At 37.3% G+C, this 19390-nt stretch overlaps 2 protein-coding genes across 2 annotated transcripts; one reads left to right on the plus strand and one right to left on the minus strand.

The window, feature by feature from the left end:
* Positions 1-518: 518 nt before the first annotated feature.
* Positions 519-18495, plus strand: LOC144449755 (coiled-coil domain-containing protein 63-like). The gene is given in 9 exon segments (XM_078140332.1): positions 519-676; positions 991-1180; positions 3660-3782; positions 4553-4734; positions 5836-6026; positions 6570-6880; positions 17143-17394; positions 17918-18042; positions 18306-18495. Coding segments are annotated over 9 exon segments (1722 nt in total).
* On the minus strand, positions 9398-14449 carry LOC144449502 (tRNA nuclease WapA-like). Its single transcript, XM_078140048.1, has 4 exons — positions 14362-14449; positions 12655-12895; positions 11260-11377; positions 9398-9786 (listed from the first exon to the last, which is right to left on the minus strand). Exons 1-4 carry the CDS (start codon positions 14435-14437, stop codon positions 9595-9597), a joined length of 627 nt encoding a protein of 208 aa, XP_077996174.1. The 5' UTR covers positions 14438-14449; the 3' UTR covers positions 9398-9594.
* Positions 18496-19390: the final 895 nt, after the last annotated feature.

Genomic DNA, 19390 nt, shown 5'->3' on the forward strand with positions numbered 1-19390 from the left:
AACCTTTGCCAAACTTTTTGACAACCAGATGTGTGTTTCTTTCAGTGAAGTTTGCAGTTATTGACAATATCGGTTATAAATAAGAATTCGTTTTCGCAAAAAACGATGTTCCCACAACACTTCATTTGTCCGTCCGTCCGTCCGTCCGTCCGTCTGCAGCTGTCCGTCCGTCCGTCCGTCCGTCTGTCTGCCTGTCTGTCTGTCTGTCTGTCTGTCTGTCTGTCTGTCTGTCTGTCTGTCTGTCTGTCTGTGCGTTCGTCCCTAAATACCACAGGGGCGTGTACTATTTCTTAGATTGTTGTTTTCCTTGTCTACTGGCTACCATAGAGTTATAAACCTCCGCGCCCCTACCTCTTGTACAGAGTGTATCATACACTTGTAGTATCAGGATTCGTGTGATATACTTTTAGGAAAACAACAATATATAAAGCCATAACATGTGTCCCTGTGATAAATACACCCCGTTTTATATATCTATCGTAAACTCTACGTGTATTTGTTTATATGATTATTACAGAATGAACCGAGCACTAAGTAGACGGTCGGATATTAGCGAGCCAGAAACCGATGCAGCGGCCGAAGCAGAACTAGAAAGACTACAACGACATTATCGTATTACTGAAGGCGATAGGAAAGCTTACACAGAGGAATCTCAAAATATCATTCGAAAACAGAAGTGAGTGTCGTTCGTACAGGCCGACTGTTGTCAGATTCGTTTCAGTCATACAAAATCACTAGCAGTTTCACTGCACCCATTTAATTTGATCAGCTCATTGCAGTTTCCAGCAGCTGCGACATATATTACACATTATGTAATTTGAATAAGACACTCTTTCATCTTATTGCAAATGTATTATCCCAACTGATAGAGTATTTAGTATTCAGCACATGGTATGAAATATGGAACTGTCACGCTATAGTAGTGATTAAGAAAAGGTCAAAGGTCACACTGATATCCAATATGCTTTTTCTTTTGAATTTTGTTCAAAGAGCACAAATTGAGAGTCTCCAGAGCGAGAAAGACGACATTGTAATTGACTTACAGTTAGCCAAAAGTACGACGAATTTCAAGAAGGATACCGACAATGCAGATGATCTGAAGGATTTATTAAAAAGAGAAGATGAATATGAAGAACTGATTGAAAAGGAACAAGAAAAAATAGTGGAACTTGATGCAAAGGTAAAATTTAGATTACCATGAAGCTCTTGATGCTATCACACATGTAATAATTGTCAAGCTGTTTTTTAACAAAATTTTCTCTAACGATCCGCAAAAACGTCTATATTAGACTATCCATGAACATTATGTAATGCGAAGTAATACACATATATATAATTATAATTTAAGGAAATTACAACAAAACAATAAAATGCGACACAATATTAAAGTCTTGATACGAAATACTAATTTACCAGCCCCACCCCAGCCATGCAAAAAGTAAAGAGAAATGTTGTTTAGGTACTGAAAACAACGAATTAGTTATGTTCCGTGTGCTGGATTCCTTACAACTTTGAAACTTGTTCCCGTGTGATGTACTATACGGTCTATATATGTATGTATGTATGTATGTATGTATGTATGTATGTATGTATGTATGTATGTATGTATGTATGTATGTATGTATGTATGTGTGTGTGTGTGTGTGTGTGTATGTATGTATGTATGTATGTATCATGTATGTATGTATGTATGTATGTATGTATGTATGTATGTATGTATGTATGTATGTATGTATGTATATATATATATATATATATATATATATATATATATATATATATATATATATATATATATATATATATATATATATATATATATATATATATATATATATATATATATATGACATGCTGCTTGGAATCACCGATGTTTAAATATGGTTGTTAATGTTTGGATGGTAATGAGGCTGATAGCCTAGCTCGAGAGTTGTTGTCATTAGCCCAAATCAACTACAAGCAAATAGTCTAGCCTACGATGAGGATGAGGCTGAGCAAAAGACTCGACGGTAAAGAGAACGTTTCCCAACAACCCTCAGTTGTCCTAATTTTGCCAACCTTACTATTCAGAGACCAGTGGACAGAATTTTGATTTAATAATCTCATCATCTAACATGATGGCAGGATATTTTCAGTGTGTGGCTTCTAATTTGAGCGCCTGCGAATCTTTAGATCTCTCCGCGTGTACGCTACCGTCACGTACTTCAATCGATCACGGTATTTCGTTGTCTTTAAATCTAACCGCCAAGTAGTTTGTTCACAGTTATCTTACGCCCACCAGAATTTTTATTTGAAAAATCGATGATTTGACTAATTTTCAGGGACACTTATTGTTAAAAACTTGTGCATCCTTACAGCATGAAGACTTCTACCTCTAAGCTTACAGTTTCGAAAACAATGTTCACGATGATAGACACTTTCATTAAACATACATAACATGTCTGAGGACAATTTGTGGCTGACGACTGTTTCTTATACTATTTTACAAAATTTTACCTTTCGGAGGTGGGAATTGATACAATGAATTTCACAATACCGTGCAGTTTTTCTGTTTGATACAACCAGACAGAAACCAACAAGAAACTGCATATGCCACACTTGAAGCATTTTTTTTTGCTACATTTAAGTCGAAATGAAATAAACCATTTCAATGTATTGCAACTCCATACAGACTTCGATTGAGCGCAAATGTTTTTCTTAGTATCAAACATCCCTTGAGGGGCACGTAAAATGTCCTTTGCGGTGTTCGCTTGATGTGTGTACAATGGTATGTGTATTTCATTTCACTTGGACAAAATGTAGCAAGAAACTATTAATTCAATCACAGATTCTTGTCTGTGATTCAATCTTGCTACCTTAAAGTGTTGCATGGTCAGTTTCTTAATTGGTTTCTGTGTGGTTGTATCAAACAGAAAAGCTGCACGGTATTGTGAAATTCGCTGTATAAGTACTTGTCAAGCTATCTGATTTACTCATGTTATCGATGTGTGTGTAAGTGAAGTATAGAAGCCTCAGGAAAGAATGCCATATGCTATATTATCAATAACGATGCAATCATGCAAGGAAAGCAATAATGTATCGTCCACTGAAATTTACTTTATTGTTAGCCGACTTCGAGTGTACTTTTGACGATGACCTTATACAGACAGGAAAACGAGTTTCTGTCTGTCTGTCTGTCTGTCTGTCTGTCTGTCTGTCTGTCTGTCTGTCTGTCTGTCTATCTCTCTGTGTCTGTGTCTGTGTCTGTGTCTGTGTCTGTGTCTGTGTCTGTGTCTGTGTGGAGGTATGTCTGCATGTATGTGTATGGTGTGCACATGTAAATGTGTGTTGCATTGGTATACTGCATGTAACCTCTTTATCACGTACTCTGTCAGTGAACATAACGCCCTTTCAAATCTTTCAAACTTACACAACAAATAGGGTACATTTTCACTATATCGAACATATTTGTGTCTCCCAGTGAGTTCATTATAGCGAGGTTATAGCGTACATGTGTATATACTCAGCTGTGTCTCATATGTGTTAGTTTACAATTTCTTTCCTCTTGTTAGTGTATTGTTTAAATTTGATGTAACTTTTAAAAGTGAGAAAACGATATATGCAAATTAATGACAATATTTGTAACTCTGTTTTTGAAATATTTATTGTATATTTGTCAGCTCCTGGAGTGGGAAAACCGGTTGAGCACCGAGAATAAAGACACTGGTGGTGTGTATCAGTACCAAACCAAACACATCGCAACTCAAAAACAAATACGAGTATTGGAGAATCGTTTGGACCAGGTAATGAGAGGGAGATGTGAGGGGAGGGGAGGGGAGGGAAAGGATAACGTAAAATAGTCTTGAGTGATATTTTTCCATGTTCAATGGTATACTTACTTATGGAGACATATGGCCAGACTGGTTAACCTGAATTTAATGGTTCATGTTTTATGTGTCACTTCGTTTATGTGAGATTACGATCGCGTACGAATAAGATTGCATGTGACCGAGAAATCTCGCGAGATTTCATGACAAGGTGTTGGCTAAAAAATCAATTAAAAACGCCAGAAAAATGTAAAAGTGAAGGTCTGCTGATGGGCTGTGCCCGTCTTCCCCTGTATCGTTGTGTTTCTGACCAACGTTGTAGCTGTGTTGTACAGAACTGTTCTCTCAAATTCAAGGATGAAATTAAAAATCTGAAATAAAATGTAATTATTTTATACTTTGGTGAAAAACATTATAGTTTCCTTTAGTGTACTGACTGTACTAATAAACAAATATCCTTCTCCACAACAAGATAATGTTTAGGATCGGGGTAGGGTCGGTCGGGTTATCAGAAATACACTATTTATTTTCTTTTATATTTTACCTAACTAGTAGTGATGATGGCGGTTATGGAAGAGATTAGCAAATAGAAATGCAATATTAGATCATCTTAAAAAAAAATATCTTCAGTTATTATTTGATTATCTGTATTGTTTGTTCTTGTAATATGTAATTTTTCAATGTTACGTTCAAATTTGGTGGTACTTATTTTGGTATCTTCTGCATCGTTTGTTTAATTTGTCTAGGCTACTGTACGGTTTAACCGATCGTTGACGAAGAATGCCGAGCTTCGTTCGAAGATTAATCACCTTCGACAGGAAAGATCTGTATTCAATACATTATACAAACGACTGTCTAGAGAGCTTTCCGACGGTAAACGAGAAATGGTTCAAGTCATAGATAGTGCTACCCAAGCTTATGACCTAAGGTATGAGTTACAGCCCGTTTAATGTTAGTGTTCACTGGCTATGTTTTATACAACCACGCAAAAACCAAAGAGAAACTACAAATTCTACAGGTCAAGATAGCAGCTTGAAGATCTCATGGTAATTCCTTGCTACATGTTGCAAGAAAAATATCTTCATTCAATCTTGCTACATTGTATCTTGTAATGTTACATGTGCAGAAAAATGTTCGGTTCAGCATGGTTTTATCAAGAAAACAAGTGGACACTTAAATGAAACGGACAGTACGTTAATCAGTGCCATGTTAGTAAAACTTATCATGTTTGATGTAAAATTTTATAGAGAGACATTTAGACACTAGTATAGCTCAGTAACATCAACAATGTATGTGTGTGTGTGTGTGTGTGTGTGTGTGTGTGTGTGCGTGCGTGTGCGTGTGTGTGTGTCTTTGTGTGTCTGTGTCTGTGGCTGTGTCTGTGTATGTGTCTGTGTCTTTGTCTGTGTGTCCGTCCGTCTGTCTCTGTCTGTCTGTCTGTCTGTCTGTCTGTCTGTCTGTCTGTCTGTCTGTCTGTCTGTCCGTCCGTCTGTCTGTCTGTCTGTCTGTCTGCGGACATATCTAAAATAAAACCTGCTATGGCAATCCTATTTAAATTTGCTACACCCTTTGCATAAAGTAACGGCCAGAACCAATAAGGTTTTGAAAAACATTCTATGAATATCAATGAGTAATTTGCATATTTAGTGATTTTCAGGCATTAGGCAATATACATTAGCCTGCAGATGCCCCCACTTCCCGCCGTGGATATTGTATAGTTTGTGCATGTATATATACACTTATACACATAAAGAGAAACATAGTATATGGACCCGTGTGTACATGGAATGTATATATAATGGAAGCTATAGGTAGTTTATTGTTTATGTTAGTGTTTATTGTATTTTCATTTTCTCACACGTTTCGTTAGTTTGTTTGTGTGTTTATTTGCGTACGTTTATTCCTATGGTCTCTTGGCTATGTATATTACTACATATAGAATGAAAAAACGAATGGTATCTTTTTACTAATGAGTGTAGTCCGTAAACCCATACTTGATGATGGAAATGGCTTATTTGTGATTTATCAGGGCCGAAGCTCAGTCCAAGATGACGTCATTGACTGAAAGATGTGAGAAGGACCAAATCCAGTACAATACCGAGGTCAAAGAACTTCTGCGTATACTTGACCACGACCAGAAACTGAAAAACTTCATGGCCGTGAAGTCTCAGGAAAGAAATGACTATAAGGCAGAAGAAGCCGAGAAGCGTAGGAGGAAATGTATGTATCCTAGCAACAGCATCTCATATATGAATAACATGTTCTTGAAATGTATATTTCAATTGACTTAAAGAGTGATGTGCTATTAAATACCTAAAGTGACGTCACGAGTCCGAGTTAAACAAGTCTAAATATGAAGAAAATGGAATACACTAAAAACAGGGTAAAGAGTATAGTTAACAATATTGCTTTTTTCCCAGAGTAAAATCAATCAGTACAAATTGAATACAGTGACACTGCGTATTAAAACAATAAAGGAAGTAATAAAGCGGACAGATATCCCCTTATATGCATTAAAAGACAATTTAATAGAACCTAGCGTGGCATCCTCAGGCTGTCTCGTTTCCGAAAATGATATAAAGCCATTTCGACGAAAAGCACGGTATATACTGCCGAACTTCTAATGAAATTACATACAGCTGTACGTTGCCAGGCAACTCATGTAATAAACGATTAAAAGACTTCATGTGTACAAGAGTCTGTATCTCAATCACGAAAACACGAGTCGTTACTAGTGTAAATATCTCCTATTCGTGGTTTTAGAGAAGAGTCTGTTCTTATTTTCAGGCAGTATAAAAACTGACAAAGGGCATGAAGAAACGGTGAATTTATTTGAAGACGCCTTCGACAAAATACGAGAAATAACCAACGAGGATAACGTTGACACCATCGTAGATAAATTCATCGAAACAGAGGAGAGAAATTTCGCTATGTTCAATTACGTCAATGAACTCAACAACGAAATTGAATTACTACATGAACAGATTAGCGCCGTTACCATGGAGATACAGAAGTTCCAAAAACAAGAAGTGGACCTTGAAAAAGAACGAGAAATAGTCATGAAAGGACTTGAAGTAAGTTTCCTTTCACAGGATGATTTTGATAAACGACCTCTAAGCTTGCACGCACGCACGCACGCACACGCACACACACACACACACACATATACATACATACATACATACATACATACATACATACATACATACATACATACATACATACATACATACATACATACAAACAAATCAATACATACTAGTAAATAAGCAAACACTACCAGGCATATCGCTTATAGCCTAGATTGCATGTTTGTAGTTAATGTGGGTGGTAATAGCCCAAATCATATGTGATATAGCCCAGACAACTCATAGACAAGGAAACAATTCGTTTCCTTTTCTGCCAGCTGCAGTGATGGACCACTATAGAACACCTTGTCTGAGGATAGAGGGAGTGTGACTAAGGCTAATCGCATAGGGACATGTCTGTACTGTGTTACTGGTATTAAGAGTTTGATGTGGAATGATCAGTTAGAACTCAGTGTAACTTGAAGCCGGGACATAGTTTTCCAAGTACTCGGGGGACCGCAGATCATAACGCACGTACTTGAGGCAGCGTTGTCATGAAGAGGACGGGTTTTCACGACGATGTTAAAAAATGTCTACTGGATGAAAGCACATCGCCGACTGCTGCATCAATTACTCGACTTCTTCTACAAATCTCATAGTGAAAATTATTGTGACCACAACATTTTAATCACACAGAATACAGTATTAACGAGCTGTACAACTCGCCAAACGCACTACTGGCACGGTGTGTGTGTGTGTGTGGGGGGGGGGGGGGTGTGTGTATGTAAAGAGAGGTGTGACGACTATCTGTTCTATTTCGCTTTTTACAGTCGATCGGTGTTTTCAAATACGATTTTTTTTTTTAGAATACTGCATTTATAGAATCAACCATTCATAAAACTTGAACATATTGCATAGTACACCATCCACTTCAAATGACACAGCACTACGAAGATTTGATGGGTATTATTAACCACAGCGCGGTGTCGCTATCTTGCCATAATAGTGTAATCAGATAGCCACAATAATACGTGTTATGCCCCGACGAAAATAAAGCTATACCCGCCTCTGTTACCTTGGAAACGGAATCTGGACGGTAATGTTCGGTAATGCCACCCTCCGGCTTGCATTTTGAATGAAATAAACAAACTTTAGATGAACCAAAATATGAAATAAGAGTTATTATGGATATGATTGCGCGCTATTGTACTTTTATGCCTCGTACATTTTCTAGGTTTTAGTGATCCGTTTTAACCCTGAGTCTTTAACTTATTAATTATATTTATTCCAGAGATATCTTTGAGATAAATTTATGGTAACATTAAAACACATTAAACTACATGTATATGTATTGTGGGACAGGGAGACGAAAATAAGTTGTCTTGCAATTAGTAGAGTCCACCACCCCCCCCCCACCCCCCAGTTACAATCTTATAAATTAATATATTCTCGGCAGAGCTAGCTGATTATTTTGAATACATGCGAGCTCTGAAAGAAAAGAAAAAATTCTAAAATGTTGACAAATCGATATATCAAAGAAAGAGAAGACAAAAAGGCGAACAATAGACAGGTGTGATTTTTAAATAAACAACAAGTAAAAAATATCAGGAGACTGAGACCGGGAGTATAGTAGGTAGTCTGTTGATTCAATGGAGACGGTTTTTGAGTTCTATTTTGGAATGGCTTCTGCTGGTAATGTTGGGGGTGTTGATTGGGATACTATTCCACACTTTGGCACCTGCATGCTTGACAGTGAACTGGTCACTCCTGTATATGGTTCAATTTTGGGGTGCATGTTGAGGTCATTTCTGGTTATATCTGTCGTATGGTGTTTGAATGATCGATCGATTGGGGTGAAGAAATCCTGAAATGTGTCCGGTAATCTAGAAGGTATATACGTCGTCAACAAAATAAAAAAATGGCAAGCTGTAGTTTATGCAGTTTGAAAATATCAAGGATATTTGGCTTCGTAAATAATTGAATTGGTGCTGAGTGAGCACAACAGTGACTACCTGTTATAGCATCGATGTGCATATTTCATCGTGTGGTGTGGTGTGGTGTGGTGTGGTATGGTGTAATGTGGTGTAATGTTGTGTAGTCTGGTATGGTTTGATATGGTTTAGTGTGGTATAGTGCAATGTGCTCTACTGTGGTGTGGCGTAGCATGGTGTAGTATGGCGTGGTGTAGATTGGTTTGGTGTAGTGTAGTGTGGTGCATAGCGAGGTGTAGAATGTAGTATAACACCGTCAAGTTAAGTATAGATCTGTATCCCTATGAAAGGTTATGTATGTATGTATGTATGTATGTATGTATGTATGTATGTATGGATGGATGGATGGATGGATGGATGGATGGATGGATGGATGGGTTACTACCAACGATCGGAATACGTGTGACACAACAGAATACTATGATAGTATCCCTTAAATCAGACATTTTCTTAATGTTCCTGTACGCGATGGTGATGCTGTTCGTAAAATGTAAGTTTATTTCAAAGACCAAATGCTAGCCTATGGTGCAACCGTACATGCAATGGTAGAAAAAGAAATACATTTTCTAATAGCTTTATATTTTCTTTAAATCTTAGATTGTCTTTTCCAATCTCTCGTCAGGAAAGCTCGAATCATTAAGGATATAAATATGGTTCGTTTATTCCACGTATTCGACAGTAATTATCATGGTCTATATATTTTATGATAGCAGTTAAACTGCAAGTCATTTACATCTCACAGACCCCAGTTTTTAATGTGAAGTCGTCGAAGTACACCGTTCCTGTTCTGGACTGAAAAAGACAGAAGCAAGTCATTTTCGTGATGACGCCACCATCTTTGGCGCCAGAGGTGATTGTTCGGTGTTCCCAGTCCTGATCTCCGCCAGTAAAGTTGATGATCTCACTCTGGACCGAGGAATCCTAGTGTAGAAATGTGATATTATAAAAGAAAAGACAGTCTGAGAGATGAACAAGCTAGTCACTTCCAAACTTCGTCAAGGATGGGTCTTATATACCATAGTTAGGATAACACCACGATACCGAGTATCTCACAAGAAACAGACATCTTCTTAAACAGATCTTGGCGTGTTGTTGTGAGGCACGTGGTATAATAATATCCTATGGTATAATTAAGATGCCCTTTATTGACGCAAAACTTTAACACATTCATAAAAGCCTTAGGCCTAAACAAAATGGTATGGTTCCGGTTGCCCGACTCCATCTAGTTTTTCACTGCCGACCCTAAACTGTTATTTACGTATTCGAGAAAAAAAATATAAAAAAATAAAATCGCGAAAAGTGTGACGTCTTGTGAGAAATAGTGTATACGTTAACTGATATCAACTTAAAAAGACAATATAAAACTATTCTTCCAATCTGTAATGGCTGTACATCTGACGAGAAGAAATAAATAACCCAGAGACCATATGGAAAACAACAGAAAACATAACTACCTGAACTCGTAGACACTCACACATGAAAAAAAATCTACCAACCCATTCGTGAAATAATTCAGCGTAATCGGAACCACACAATTTTTTAGGCTTTAATTAAAAAAAAAAATCGGTGATGTGATTCATACTGTTGTACTGTATTACCTCACAGAATATGTGTGTCGAGAACGGGCCCGGTGCGATTTGTAGGATCATGACTGACAAAAGGGATAATCTTCGGCTAATGCAATGGGCCCGGAAATGACTTTCCGCCTCAGAACACCAAAAGCCCGGGGATGAATAGGCATTTCATTTCTTTCCCTGAGAATATCACTTATCAATCAACGGGGTTTGATCATACTATTTCGTAGTAGCAGTATTACTTCTCTATCTACGACGGCAATTTGTACAGACTTGGTGAATGGCCGGCCGGCCGTTGTCATACTTTTTTCTATCTTACTACCTTGATATCTATTTGATAATTTATTTGCACCTTCTTTCTTACAACATTCTAATTTTCAATATGTTTTATGCATATACTCGTATTTCACGTAAAACACACACCCCATAATAAAAAATATGATTGAATGCATTGAAATTAAACTAAATGCAAAGAGAGGGATCCATGCTTTACTTTCTACGTTTTGTGCATGTACTCTCATTTCACTGCCGTTTATACCGTAGAAGGACATTGTCCCCAGGCTACTAAATCAATGTAGTAGTGCCAGGGGGAGTATAGGTTTCATGCTAACAAAAGCGTTTACAAATGGCGTTCTACATTCATCGTGCCATTTGTAAAGAGTAACGGTTAACATAGCGGGTCGTATATATATGGTATAAAGGATTATTACAAATAGTTATTTCCACGCCGTATTCCCAGGAGGAATTTGTGAGACGATTTCGTCTGCTATAAACCGAGTGAGTTAATCTCGAAGCTTATTTTGATTTAAAAAATACGTACCCCTGTGGTCAAATCAAGAAAATCAATGTTGCAACCTAAACTGTAGTATTTATCGGGTGGTCCATCGACGCCTTTCGCCTTGCTCCAGCCTTCAAACGATACATTTCTCGGCTCATCTCTATCATTAAAAATAAGAAAGAATAAAAATTATAACTATCGGTTCAGACCGCAATAGGTATAGTGGTCTGAGGTATAAGCGAGCTTTATTTTACGTGCTGTCTGATCTCCCAGTGGAGGAGGGTATTGCAATGGGTCAAATCCGTCCGTATGTCAGTGCAGTGCGTCCGTCCATCCGTCCGTCCGTGCACAACCATATCTCTGACATTCAATCGTAATAGGATATCATTCAAACCTGACACAAAGGTGAAATACTAATTAGGGCCCACTATAGGACTATATATATGTATTATGTCATTTGTAAGGATGTAATAAGGATGGGTTTTCACAGTCATTCATTTTTCTGAACAGAAAAATAATATTTGTCAGTTTACCTAGAAATCTTTAAGCTTACTGTTGTAATACCTCAATATCTGTGAGATGTTTTGATTACTGACAGTATATAAAGCCAGACTGTTGTGAACAGAATTAAAATGACACAAGCTGTTGTTAGCATAGACTAAAAATATGTAAAAGTCGTTCAGCACCTAACCGGTTTTCTCTTGAGTGTTGGTTGATAGGGCGACAGGATACGCTGTATCTTACTAATACATCCATGATCTTACAGACTAAGTGTATCAGCGTATACGTACATTCAGGTAGTTTACATAAAAATGTCCACAGTAAACAATGGTTTTACTGATCTAGTATATTAATGCCACATGATGCATGCCCTTAATGGTGTCAAAATCATCATCTAGCGATGATATCACAATTGATGATGTAATATATAAAATCAATGTCGCTTTCACTGTTTAGTTATGTATCTTTACCAAACACCGTTAGCTAGGTTCTCCGTAAGTGGTCAATAGTGGTCGGCATATGTCAAAGTTTAAACACTATTACTGTGCTGTAAGTGGTCAAAGATTCACGGTAAATGTAAACATTTCATTGATTAGGCTGTTGGTCAATCTGATTAAACTTGCGGCGATCACTCCCGGAACAAACAAAACGAAAAAAAAAACATAAACGAAGGAAATTAAGGTAAATAAAGAAATCGAGCCGTATTCACCACATCAGATTTTAATCAGATTGGCTGTTACTGTGCCGTTAGTGGTCCAATGTTCGGTATAAATGTCAACGTTTAAATACGCTTACTGTACTGTAACAAAACTGTGGTGTAACGTTGATGTATTATAATACTGTTCTGTGAGTGGCCATGGTCGTGTCAGTGGTCAAAAGCAGTATAGCCTCTATAGCTGACAAGCTTGTCTCTCCATCTGATGTATGGACACTTACCCTGAAGGGAACGTGACCATCACGCTGGCTCCACCTCGTAAACCGTCTGAATTAAGCGTCACTTTTATTGCCTCATTTCCTTCGTGCGCTTCCTCCGTTGTGTACTCGAAGTTTTCTGTCGGTAATGGCCACCAAGCTCCAGCTATTTTCTTTTCAAAACTCGGATCAACGAGATTGTAGTCGGTCCACTTAACTATGCAGTCCTCTACATCAGCCTCGGGGTTTTGGTCCTTATCACACACTAAGGATATAATAACATATTCAGAGTGTAGACTTTCATATTGTGGTTAGAAAAAGTAAATTAAATGCACACATTAAGAAATGGGGACAGTTTGTGAAATTGATAACTTTAGTTTCCGAATACAAAATGTAAAAAAATCCATTTTTGAAAAGAGTTGTATCTTTGTCTTAAGCCCATATAAACGTTCTTAGATACAAAATGAGAGGAAAAAAAATAAGTGAGTTGAACATGAACATGATAAATCAACAGTTTCAAGAGTACTGAATGATTATTATTATTAACGAAAATCCGCGTTCCACTTTTTCTTATTCAAATTTCTTTCATTTCTCTTTTGATTCTGGAAAGTACTGTGTTAACGATAGTCTGCTTATTTGACTGGTTTTAGTTGTTCGCGTTCCAAGAACCAACATTTTTCTGACTATAGTGATTTTTTTATGCTTTCTTCGCGGATTAAGGAACGGTAGCACAATGTCACACAAGCTCAAGTCAGGGGTCTGGCGTCAATGCGATTGCTGAACTTCATTTTCGCACTTCTAACCAACTTTCGAAAACTTTCACGCCTTCAGTGATGACAGATTCTGTATTTACTACTGAAATGTTGATAAGTTGATTAAAATTTACTCCTAATGTGATATACAGTGCTGTGTTTCCAGTAGTATTTTAATGTTTTTACCATCATGTTTTTACATTGCATCGATCATACCGCTACAATTGTCATCATGGTTACATCATACATAAATGTGTCGACGTTATACTTGTGAATGTTCGTTTAGGAGATGGGGGAACTTAGAGAGGGTTTTGTCCTAAACGAACGATGTTCGTTTATTGAGTTTGTGCGACATTGTGTGATAGCCCCTAAATGCATATAGTTTCAAAGATAATTCTTTCACAACTCATATACCTGAGATTTTTATATATAAACAGTCACGTGGACTATCTCAATGAGACGGCCTTGTAATTTTATATTATGAAAGACCATAGACCTTCGGAGGGTCTATGGAAAGACGTAACCCACCCTAACCCTCCAACCAACCATAGACCCTAAAGAAAGGGTCTATGAACCAACCAACCCTTCCACCCACCAACCAACCGATCCAAACAACGACTTCACATTCAAAAGCAGGGAGAATTATCGAGTCACTACAATGTTGCTGATAACATAATACGAATATATCACTATTACACACTCTTAACTGATCCAGAAAAGAAATTATGTAACGTGCTGTCCATTTGCGATATTCTATGGCTAGTGGTCGACAGAAACTAATGTGTAACAAAAATTCCCTCCAATCCAAACTCCCAAGTCTATTTCAAGGAGAGCATATCTGCTGCACTCAGCAAAATGGGTACAAGTCGAGAACTGTACTTACAGTAGCAGACTGCAAAACTTTGATAAAAAAGTCTTGAAAATTGTTGTTTTACTTTAAATATGATCAAATAGTAAGTCAGGAAAGAGAGATACTCACTGTAATCCTCTACCGCATTTACAGGGTAAGAGTAGAAAAGACAAAGACAACACTGCAAAAATATGTAGAACTTCATGACTGGGCGAAAGGAACACACCTACTGTATGCACCATCTCCTGTATTTTCAGTTTATACCTTGTCAACCTACACGACCATATGTTTAGTCTTTAAAGTTTGGGTAATATATCATGTTTTGAAACTATAGAGAGTTGTCACTGGTAGAAAGTTACCATGGAAAAATCATTTCCTACGAACAATGAGAGCGAAATAAGATGAATTGGTTTCATCCATTGCCTTCAGCCAAGTATTGGTTATTGACTGATGGACGATGTGAGATGTGTTGCCATCTCTCGTCAACCGTTTAAGGCATATAGTATATCAATCAATATTTAGTCACGTACATATGAGGCAAACTATGACGGAGTATTATACTTCAAATTGCAATGTTTTCAGAAAAAAAAGACAAAAGGTAAATCCCTTTTTTAAAATAATGCTCGAAAATGTACGCTCGCGCGCGCGCGTGTGTATGTGCGTGCGTGCGTGTGTGTGTGTGTGTGTGTGTGTGTGTGTGTGTGTGTGTGTGTGTGTGTGTGTGTGTACGTATGCCCAGTCTGTTCTCTCTTTTTCTGCTGGCTGGTTGGTTAGTTGGATAGTTGGTTGGTTGACGGTTGGTCGAATGGATTGTTGGTTGCGTGGCTGGCTAGTTTGTTAGAGAGAGAGAGAGAGCGAGAGAGAGAGAGAGAGAGAGAGAGAGAGAGAGAGAGAGAGAGAGAGAGAGAGAGAGAGAGAGAGAGAGAGAGAGAGAGTGAAAAGTGGATAGACAAAGTCGAATGATGAATGAATGAATGAATGAATGAATGAATCAATCAATCAATCAATCAATCAATCAATCAATCAATCAATCCATTCATCCATCCTTGATTGGATTGATTGATTGATTGATTGATTGATTGATTGATTGATTGATTGATCAGTTATGAAACAAAATCGAAAGGTCTGTGGCCTCTCCTCTAGTTATAGGTATCGAGAGAAAGAGAGAGATAGAGCTAGCTTACTATCCTAGTACTATCATTTTTAAGACTGGCTGTGCCAATCCCGATGTAACACGTTTCCATAACAACATGTGATCATAAAATCTTGAAAGACATGGCCATTCATTATCTGCCATATGTTGATTACACAAAATTTTCAATAAACTCGGCGTAGTATATGATTCAATATAATTTTTCACTTCAGTGAACACTCACGACAGTACCAGATGACGGCTGTCATACTGCAAAAAAAAATGTAAAAACACAGGCCTTCGATATTGACAGAGTTGCTACAATGGTTTCTAGGATTTTATACTTTACGATTAATCTCCCACTGTCATCAATTAGATTCCCTTATTCAAAAACACGGATACGGTTTAAGCTCGGTCTGCTCTAAATGAGACACAACAAGTCACTATTTGAAAGGGAAATGACCTACATTTAATAGTTGAAATAACTACCTGCAGATTAGGCTCTCCTCTCTCGCGAGTGATGGACCTCGACGAAAGTATTGTATGCTAGAAAGGTTAAGTATTGGAGAGGTGAGTTCACAAACTAACACATATCAGGAAAGAGATCCGTTAACTATTGTAGGATGTGGGTGTAACTTTGTTACGGAAACTTTCTGAGGTCCTTTGATAAAAAAGAAGAGTTTTTGGGACCCTGTTTCCATGGTGACGGCCAGTCTTATAAAACACTAGTATTTAATAACTTAGTTAGGATGTGGGTGTAACTTTGTAGCGGAAAGATTTCTGAGAGGTCGTTTGATAAGAAAGAGATTTTGTGACCCTGTTTCCATGGAGACGAATGCCTTAATGTACAGTCTTATAGAATAAACTTTTACTATTGTAGCTAGGATGTGGGTAAAACGTTGTTGCGGAAACATTTCTGAGATCGTTTAGCAAGTAGAGTTTTTGTGACCTTGTTTCCATGGAGACGACCACCTTAATGCACAGTCTTATAGAACACTTAGTACTTTGTAGCGTAAACCTTCCTGAGGTCGTTTGATAAACAAGAGTTTTTCCGTTCCTGTTTCCATGGAGACGACCATAATGTACACAGTCTTATATAATAGTTATTATGACAGAGTGATACATAAAAATATTGCACACAAGCACGCACACACGCAATTACTACATACTTAATTACTATGACATGTATAATCAGTGCGTGGTCGTCTGAGATGAGGGGTACGTTTAATTGTTTCATAATATGTTTGATCGGCATTTTACTAGTGTTGTTGTCATTACCGTGTGTAATATATCTCACAGACAGGTGACTGAAATCACTTCAAATATTAAAACAGGCCTATATCATCATCCTAGTTTACTAATTGGCAATGGTCTGCTCGTGATCTCATCGATATTAAATATTTTATATTGCCTTATGAAATAACCCAGATGTCAAAATCTCACGAAATGAGAGAGAGAGAGAGAGAGAGAGAGAGAGAGAGAGAGAGAGAATTATGTATAAATAGTACACTGTAAAAATAGTACAGCCATAGTTATAACCGTCTACTCACTCCTCTATGATTGTACTATTTTTACTATGTACAGTTTATACATAATTCTCTCTACTCTCTCTCTCTCTCTCTCTCTCTCTCTCTCTCTCTCTCTCTCTCTCTCTCTCTCTCTCTCTCTCTCTCTCTCTCTCTCTCTCTCTCTCTCTCTCTCTGGTACAAAAAAAGATCACTCTTCCTAAGATAATGATAAATCTTATATCATGATATAATTTGTGTCTTTTTTCTCAGGAAAAAATGTCTTTGGCTACAAAAGATGCAGACAACAGTGACAGGGCATTGAAGTCAACCGGTAAGACACTGGACCAGGTACAAGATGGTGTCGAGTCACTGTTTAACAAAATTGGTTGTGACAAGAAGACCATCATCGAACTACTTGGAGGAAATGAAGGAATTACGGACAGTAATCTCATGCAGCACCTTGGTATCATAGAACAACGAACAAACGAACTGTTAAGACTGAAACAATATACCAGGATGAAAGTACGTACCTTAAACAACAAACAAACAAATTGGTACATTAAATAACAAACAAACAAACAAACTTTTCATGCTGAAAGGAACACTGAAAGGATGGAAGAATGCACATTGAACAACAAACAAACTTTTAAAACTGAAACAATACACCACAATTAAAGTAAGTACACTGAACAATATGCAAACATTTTATACATTTCAAAAAGCTAGAAAGTGTCTGAAAGGTTTGTTATTGTACATACAATAACAACTATTTATACATTTTTTAATTCTTGACAATTTATTGAGCTACAAACAAAGACTTGGCATATACTGTTTCACATTATCTTTTCAAAGTAGGAAAACACAGTGAAAGTTGTTTTATGAATAAGAAATCCAAAATAAATACTGTATTTGTCATCCATATGGGCACTAGTACTTCACTGTGACATCCATATACCTTCCAATGTTAGTGAAATGAACACATATCACCAAACGTGATACAATAAATTAACTGCCAGAAGTAACAGTATTGTGTTGTGTATTTCAGAAAACTGTGACAGCAAAACCAGAAACACAGAGTCAAGCCCCTCAAGCTGTGCAAAAAGCTAGCGTTGTTGGACCTGCGGTGAAACCAACAATCGATTCTATAGTAATTAACGCACCATCTGCAGGGTAAGTGTTGTTGATTTCAATGCTGCTGTAACCAAGGCACATGCTGCAGGGCAAATTCTGTATACAAACCAGCACTATGTATACCCGTATCGATCATAGCACCATCTGCAGGGTAAGTTCTCTTGTCCCTGCCATGACACCAGCTTTATCAAAATATTCATGTATCACTTTGCGAACATTGTATTTTTTAAACCAATTGACCTTATCAGTTATTAGTTTTAAAACATTTTTAAAATAACCGTTTCTATTATTTTTTGTACCAGAATTGACGATGAGGGCTATGACCTAGATGCCTCATTTGATGATACTAGGCCTTTGACTCTGGAGGAAATCAAGGCAAGACTCGTGCCAACCATCACTCGAAAACAAAATACCAACAAACGTACACCTGTTTCGGAAAAAGGCCAAGTTGGTAATAAGAATGGCCTGAAGAAAACTCACACCAGGGTATAGTTTTTGGCATTTGGTTTCCATGGTATTTATGAGTAAATTCTGAATTACTGTGGTACACCTGAACTTACTTACAAATAACATATAAATACTGATATTCGTACGATTCAAACTTTTTTCCCCGAAAGTCATATTATGTAAATTTTTCATCTTGTACATGTCGTTGAACCTGTCCGTTTTGACACGTACTTTTACATAAATAAAATATGTAGTAATAAGAAATAATATAATTAGTATGCTTGTACTTCTTTTAACCTGGACCGTTCACTTGTGGCTGAATTCAGCTGTGTCCTGTCTCAACGCATGCTGAGATTTTTGTTTTACAAATATATATACTTCACTTTTATGAAATGCTAGAAAGTGGATACAAATTCTTACCCATGGTGTTAGATGACATCAGTGGAATCAATCACCACATCATCCAATCTGATTCAAATATCGACGTAGTGAACTTGGCATCATTTCTTTATTTACCTCTGTTTCCTACGTGTTGTTGTTGTTGTTGTTGTTGTTCTGCAAGTGAACGGCTTGTTCCTAAACAGAGGTACATAGGGAAATTGCACTGAGTTCACTACATCAGATTTTGATCAGATAGCACATGATCTGAATCAGTGAGTGTGGCATACACATATAGTTGGCTGATAGGATCAGTCAATCATAAAGGAATATATTTCATATTGGACTTGGATGCCTGGCTTGGGTGTATCTACGTGGGGTTGAACCGCGGTGATGTGAAATTGAAATCTCATTTTCAGTTTGAATTAAAACCTGTGGCAACAGAACATTTTACTTTTGACGTAGAAAGCTCTCCATGGCTTAACTCCAGAGTACATTTGTGATCTTCTCCAAACATACACACCGGAGTCGCACTCTACATTCTACAACAAGAATCTGCTCG

Source organism: Glandiceps talaboti, chromosome 18 (assembly GCF_964340395.1).
Source record: "Glandiceps talaboti chromosome 18, keGlaTala1.1, whole genome shotgun sequence".
In the NCBI taxonomy this organism is placed as follows: Eukaryota; Metazoa; Hemichordata; class Enteropneusta; family Spengelidae; genus Glandiceps; species Glandiceps talaboti.

Bases quoted from the DNA above. Each gene is read 5' to 3' on its own strand.
- LOC144449502 (XM_078140048.1), bottom strand. From the start codon at position 14,437: ATGAAGTTCTACATATTTTTGCAGTGTTGTCTTTGTCTTTTCTACTCT. The intron at 12,896-14,361 runs GTGAGTATCTCT...TTATATCCTTAG, and splicing joins AAATGCGGTAGAGGATTACA to TGTGTGATAAGGACCAAAAC. The intron at 9,787-11,259 runs GTACGTATTTTT...TTTCTACACTAG, and splicing joins TTCTTGATTTGACCACAGGG to GATTCCTCGGTCCAGAGTGA.